The sequence below is a fragment of the Mandrillus leucophaeus genome, unplaced genomic scaffold (assembly GCF_000951045.1).
Source record: "Mandrillus leucophaeus isolate KB7577 unplaced genomic scaffold, Mleu.le_1.0 Scaffold488, whole genome shotgun sequence".
NCBI lineage: Eukaryota > Metazoa > Chordata > Mammalia > Primates > Cercopithecidae > Mandrillus > Mandrillus leucophaeus.
In genome coordinates, this window is record NW_012105231.1 from 346,269 (window position 1) to 352,415 (window position 6,147).

At 49.7% G+C, this 6,147-nt stretch overlaps 1 protein-coding gene across 4 annotated transcripts in view; it reads right to left on the bottom strand.

Moving 5' to 3' along the window:
* Nucleotides 1-6,147, bottom strand: part of LDB3 (LIM domain binding 3) — a 93,514-nt gene that overhangs the window by 33,113 nt on the left and 54,254 nt on the right. For all 4 annotated transcript variants that reach the window (XM_011995392.1, XM_011995390.1, XM_011995393.1 and 1 more), the window contains 3 exons: nucleotides 3,942-4,410; nucleotides 2,569-2,749; nucleotides 1,864-1,984 (listed from right to left, as the gene is read on the bottom strand). In XM_011995392.1, coding sequence (XP_011850782.1) covers nucleotides 1,864-1,984; nucleotides 2,569-2,749; nucleotides 3,942-4,410 — 771 coding nt within the window. The remainder of the gene's footprint in view (nucleotides 1-1,863; nucleotides 1,985-2,568; nucleotides 2,750-3,941; nucleotides 4,411-6,147) is intronic.

The following is a 6,147-nucleotide window of genomic DNA, read 5'->3' on the forward strand; positions in this document are numbered from 1 at the left end:
CGCCCGGCTGTTATAATGCTTTTAGTAGAAGAATACCAGCAATCTGTATAAGCATAACAGCACTTTCATTAACTACCAATCAATATCATATGCTCATAAGAAACGAAAGGACTGGTGTTATCTTCTCCCTTTTACAGATATAGAAACTGAGGCACGGAGTAACTAAGTGACATGTTTCAGGTCATTCAGTTAACTTCAGAGCTGGGAAGGGCATTCACTAGTACAAGAACCCAAGACGTTTCTTTTCTTTCTTTCTTTTTTTTTTTTTTTTTTTTCAGATGGAGTCTCACTGTGTCGCCCAGGCTGGAGTGAAATGGCAGTACCTCAGCTCATTGCAACCTCTGCCTCCCGGGTTCAAACGATTCTCCCATCTCGGCCTCCCAGGTAGCTAGGATTACAGACACCCGCCATCATGCCCGGCTATTTTTGTAGAGACGGGGTTTCACCGTGTTGGTCAGGCTGGTCTTGAACTCCTGACCTCAGGTGATTTGCCCGCCTTGGCCTCTCAAAGTGCTGGGATTACAGGCGTGAGCCACCACGCCAGGCCAAGACTTTTATTTTCTAATTCACAGTCGGGGAAAGAAGTTTTAATTTTGTTTTGCTTTTTCCCTTGAGGAACTGAATGTTTTCTCTTTTCTGGTTTTAAAGTAAACTAACTTACTGTGTTTCTCTTTTTGCCCTCAAATTTGTTACCTGGTTAGTCCCTGCAGCTCTGTTATTCTTCATAATCGGCATGCCTGCTTTTACCACCTCTGATTTTCTGGTTCTACTGTCTTAGCCTTCATGTCTGTGTTACCTTTTCTGGAATCTGCTTCAGAAAGGTCTGAAGGGGAAAGTCTCTGAATAAATGAATGACTGACTCCCACCTATCTAATGACATGCTTTGTCTCCTGAATTCACAATAATTTACTCGGCATTTTAACATAACATATAGCATTTTGGGGGTACAGAGAAACTCTGAATTCACTCAGTGAGATTACAGGAATCTGAAGGAACATCAAAGTCTGATAAATATCACAGGGGCAGAGGAAGGGGTCTCGCATATTTGATGCTCTACATGCCTTCTCTGGTGTAATCCTCACCATGGTTCTCTAAGGTGGGTGTTTACAGATTAGGAAAGTAAAGCTCAGAGAAGGTTACTAACTTGCTCAGGATTACAAAGCAGCCCGAAGTGGAACCAGGAATAGAATGAAGGACAAAGTCCATAGCCAAGGCCTTTTCAGAATAGACCTTGTGGTCTCCAAATCAAAATAACCTGAAAGGTTTCCCAAGTGGCCATAAGATGGCAACTTGTGAGCTACATTTTTTTTTTTTTTTTTGAGATACAAGATCCTACTCTGTTGCCTAGGCTGAATACAATGGTGCTATCACAGGTTACTGCAGACTTGAACTCCTGGACTCAAATGATCCTCCCACTTCAGCCTCCTGAGTAGCTGGGACTACAAGCACGCACCACTACACCTGGCTAATGTTTATATTTTTTGCAGAGACTGGGTCTTGCTATGTTGCTGGTTTCAAACTCCTGGGTTCAAGCAATTCTTCTGCCTCGGCCTCCCAAAGTGCTGGGATTAAGGTGTGAGCCACCTACCCAATCAGATCCACATATTTGATGCATAAAATAAGCTATAGACTCTGCACCTCACTCTCCCCAAAGCTACAACCATATGGGCAGGGGAGATAGTTAACTTCCTTTGTGTGATATTAGCATGATTCTGCCATTAAAAACAAAAACAAAGGTTTCTTCCAGAAATAAAGGCCTCTGGGTGGCTGGATGTGAATGGATTAGGCAGGAGTTAGTTCCCTGTGCCTGCCCCTTTCTCCCAGTCTGCAGGGCCTCCCCGCATGCCATCAAAGTGTTCCTACCTTTCTCGCAGTAGGGCTCCCCATCTTCCATGTGGAAGAGGCTGTTCCCAAAAGGCTTCTTGCAGGCTGCACAGACGAAGCAGGTGGTGTGCCATGTCTGTCTCAAGGCATGCATCACTTCCTGGGGGAAAGAGCCTGAGCTCAGGACAGAAAGCAGAAAGGGAGCGGGCTTGACTACCCCACCAGGCTCCGGCCACTGCCCGAGCATCCTACTGGGGAATAGGGCAGGAGAGCTCAGGATGCAGGCCTCGGTCACTCTGAAGAAAGACCCAGGGGTGGCAGAGAAGGGGTTGTCACTCTCCAGCTGGGTGCCAGGTCTTGTGCATTCTTACATAAACTGTGATGCTTAATCCTCCCATTAAACCTGGGAGGAGGTACTGCTTATTACTGTCATTTACCAAAGAGGCATTGAGGGTCAAGGCCACATTCTGGTGAGTGGTAAAGTCAGGTTATGAAGCAATCACTTGCTTTGCAGAAGTTCCACCACCACTTCAAGCTGTGTGGTACAGGCGCACAATCATCTCTTGCATCAAGTTCATTTATCCCCAAGTTTATTGGTGGCAAACCAATTCCCTTTCAGGATAAAAATGGAGTTGCTTTCTCTCTGTTACCAGCAACTTCTTGGCTTCCTAATGGGACCCCATGATCTTGGGGAAGGGCTGGGGAAGAGATGTGGGTCAGAGGAAAGGGAGGCTGTCCACTTACCCCCATAATTTTGGTGTTGCACTTGGCACAGAGTGGGGCAAAGAACTGCTCATAACATCGCTCACAGTAAACGTTGTTCTGCTCTTCCACAAAGCACACATCTGCCAGGGAACTCTTGCAGTAGGCACAGTTGAACTCCTCAGGGTGCCAAGAACGGCCCATGGCTACCAGAAATGGGCCCCTGGGGAAGCAGAGAATGGCACCCAGTAAGGCAGCCCCCAGAACTTGGAACTAGGTATTTCAAGAACCCCAACACTGTTCATACTTTTACCCAATAACTCTGACTTTTGTGACTGTTCTGATGAAGTAATGTGAAATTCAGAGAAAGCTCCATGCAGAAAGGTGATCATTGTTGCATCACTTACAATAAAGAAAACCAGGAAGCAACTCAAACATCTACCAATAGGGGACTGGGTAAACATATCATAGAATTCAGTTGACCACTGATAATGATAGTAAGATATCCAATAATGATGATGCTGATGGCTAACATTTATTAAGTGATTACTGTGTGTCAGGTTCTATTCAAGAAGACTTTTGCATTTATTAACTTGCTTAATTCTCACAACAATCCTATGAAGTAGGTACTATTATAATACCCATTTTTAGATAGGGAAACTGAGGCACACAGAGTTTGAACAACTTGTTTAAGGCCATAGGGCTAGTAAGTGGTAGACCCAGGATACAAACCTGTATTGTCTAGCTCCAGGTTAGCAGTCAGAACAGTGGGACTACAAGGACATTTCTTTATATTCTAATTTTTATTTTTCTGTGTTTTCTAATTCTTCACTAATGAATATGTATTACCTTAGTTTTAAATAAAAGTGTATTTTTCATGCATATAAGCTCACACCACACATGCATACAAACATACTGTATTCAAACAACAGCACCCATGGTCCATGGCTTCTAAGTGTGAAATCACTTGTTTTCATTTTAGTCTGGCAGATGCCCACCAACTCCCTGAGCAGCCCAGGCCTATCTGTGGAAAGACCCAGAAGCAACCCTAAAGGAAAACCGGGTCAAAACCAACACTGTCTTACAACATGCCCCGTAAACCTACTGACAAGTCTGGTGATTCCCAGAACTCAACCTTAGCCCAAGGGGGAGTTCCTGGCACCAGGCACCCTGCTGGAGCTTCACCCACATACCTCATGCCAACCTCCCAGCTCCCTGGGGGAGTGGGTGTCACACAAGTATGGCAGCTAAGGCTCAGAGAGGTCAGACCAGAGGGCAAGCCAGAAGGACCCGAGCCTTTCTCCCTACACCTGCCTCCTACCCCCATCTCTCCCTACCAGGGCTCAGACTGTGGACAAGAACCCCGCACACACGCCCTTCCAGTGCCCCAATGCAGGGGCACAGCTGGACCATACCGGATGACGTTGTTGCAGTGGCCGCAGAGTGGAGTCCGGCTGCTGGCTGGGAAGCGCTCAGCCCTCTGGACGGTACCCCTGGCAAGTGGTGGCACCTGGGGACCCGCCGGGGTGTAGGCTGGCCCCCCCCGGGGCAGGGTCTGCTTGCTGATGGAAGTGGTGCTCTTGCCCGGGGCAAACTTCTGGGAGAAGCTGTCATCTGTCACCCAGGGGGGACGGCTAGCAGGCTCCGCAGGGCCCCCGCTATAGGCCGCTGAGGGTGCGGGGTTATAGTTGGGAGCAGGTGAAGGGGTATAGGCTAGTGCTGGGGATGGAGTGTAGGTGGGGGCAGGCGAGGGGGTATAGGCAGGGGCAGGCGAGGGGGTATAGGCAGGGGCAGGTGAGGGGGTGTAGGCAGGGGTAGGCGAGGGAGTGTAGGGAGTGGGACTGTAATTGGCCCCTGGGGACGGGCTGTAGGTAGATGCAGGCACTGCAAAAGCCAAAAACAAAACAAAACAAAACAAAACAAAAACCCCAAGAAAGGTGTGTCAGGAATTCATTCTTCCCAGTTCCCCTCACTCCCAGCCAGAGAAAAGGAAAAGGCGGCTTTAACATTAGAGCATACAATTTCAGTTTTTTTGGGAGACTTGTTCCTGAACTTCTTGATGGCCCAGATTTGAATTCTCAGCAGGGCTTCCAGAGAGCTAGAGAGCAAGCACAGCAGAGCCCTCGACATGGGCTGGAAAAGGGACATGGCTATAAATATCTGCAGCTGTGCAGGGTGGGGCTCCGCCAGGCCTTGACTGCCCAAGGCCTGCAGAAGACGGGGAGTGGGGGTGGGGGTACCTGGGCGGGAAGGGGTGGGAGTGGGTCAGCTCGCCCTTGACTGCACGATGCTTTCAGTTGCACTCTGACCAGTGATTTGACATCTGAAATACCATCCTTAGCATGAGTTTGCTGAACCTGGACCTAGGTCAGCCCTCAGGACAAAGCAGGTGACCTGGGTTTTCAGGTTCACGTTTCAGGTTTAGCTACAATTACTTTCTTGAAAAACAACTCAGCTTGATTTGTACTGGGGGAAATTCCATCTTGGTTTGATTAGGGTGGGGGATCTTGAAGGAGGCATTCAGAGGGTGCTGGGCAGAGACTCTAGGGTGACACAGCCAAGAAGTAGCTGCTCATTTGGCCCGTGGCTGCCCTGGGGGACCCCTGTACCTCCACATCGCTTTAGTGGAAGCTGAGAGTGTGTCTGAGTGACTGTCTAAAGATTGTCCAGGCAGTCAGAGCACAGGGAAGAGAATGCACTGCCTCACTTCTACCACACCCTCCTCCAACTCCCTGAGAGCAGAAAACCGTTTTGGGCTCACAGCACAGAAAAAGCATTGCAACTGCTTACCCACAGCCCTCTTCAGCCTGGGCTCTCAACACCCAGCCAGGGCAGACCCAGCTGTACCCTGCACGCAAGATCCAGCTGGCCTCCTCTTCCAGCGAGTGAGGTTCCAGAAGCCTCACCTCATTTCAGTCTGCTCCTCGGGAAAGAGGCCTCATTCCCCCAACCCTAGGAAGCATGTTGGCACAGCCTCCCTCCCCATTCCTGAGCTCAGCCTGGGCAGGATGGACTGCACTGAGGCAGTCCCCACACCCACACCCTGCCTCTGCCTCCCACCCCACACTCCAGCCTCAACCTGGAGAGGAAGGTTTTTCTTAGGGCCCAAGACCCTGGCCCCACCTCCAGTCTCTCTTTCCCACCTGGTTCCCCTGGGCCACCTGGGGCAGCCTGTGGCTCCCACTCTGCACCTTCCACTCCCAGGTGACCCACCTTTCAGAGCTGGATGACCTGGAAATCCCTGTGCTGGGGGTGAGTAGGGACCAGGTAGATAGGATCCATCCATGTTGTTGAAGGAAGAAGAGATAAAACCCTCCACAGCCCTGCCCCGGAGCCATCCTGCCAGTGAGGCCTTCAAAAGATAATACCGGCCGGGCATGGTGGCTCACACCTGTAATCCCAGCACTTTGGGAGGCTGAGGCAGGCGGATCACAAGGTCAGGAAATCAAGACCGTTCAGGCTAACACCATGAAACTCCGTCTCTACTAAAAATACACAAAATTAGCCAGGCATTGTGGCGAGCGCCTGTAGTCCCAGCTACTCAGGAGGCTGAGGCAGGAGAATGGTGTGAACCCAGGAGGCGGAGCTTGCAGTGAGCCGAGATTGTACCACTGCACTCCA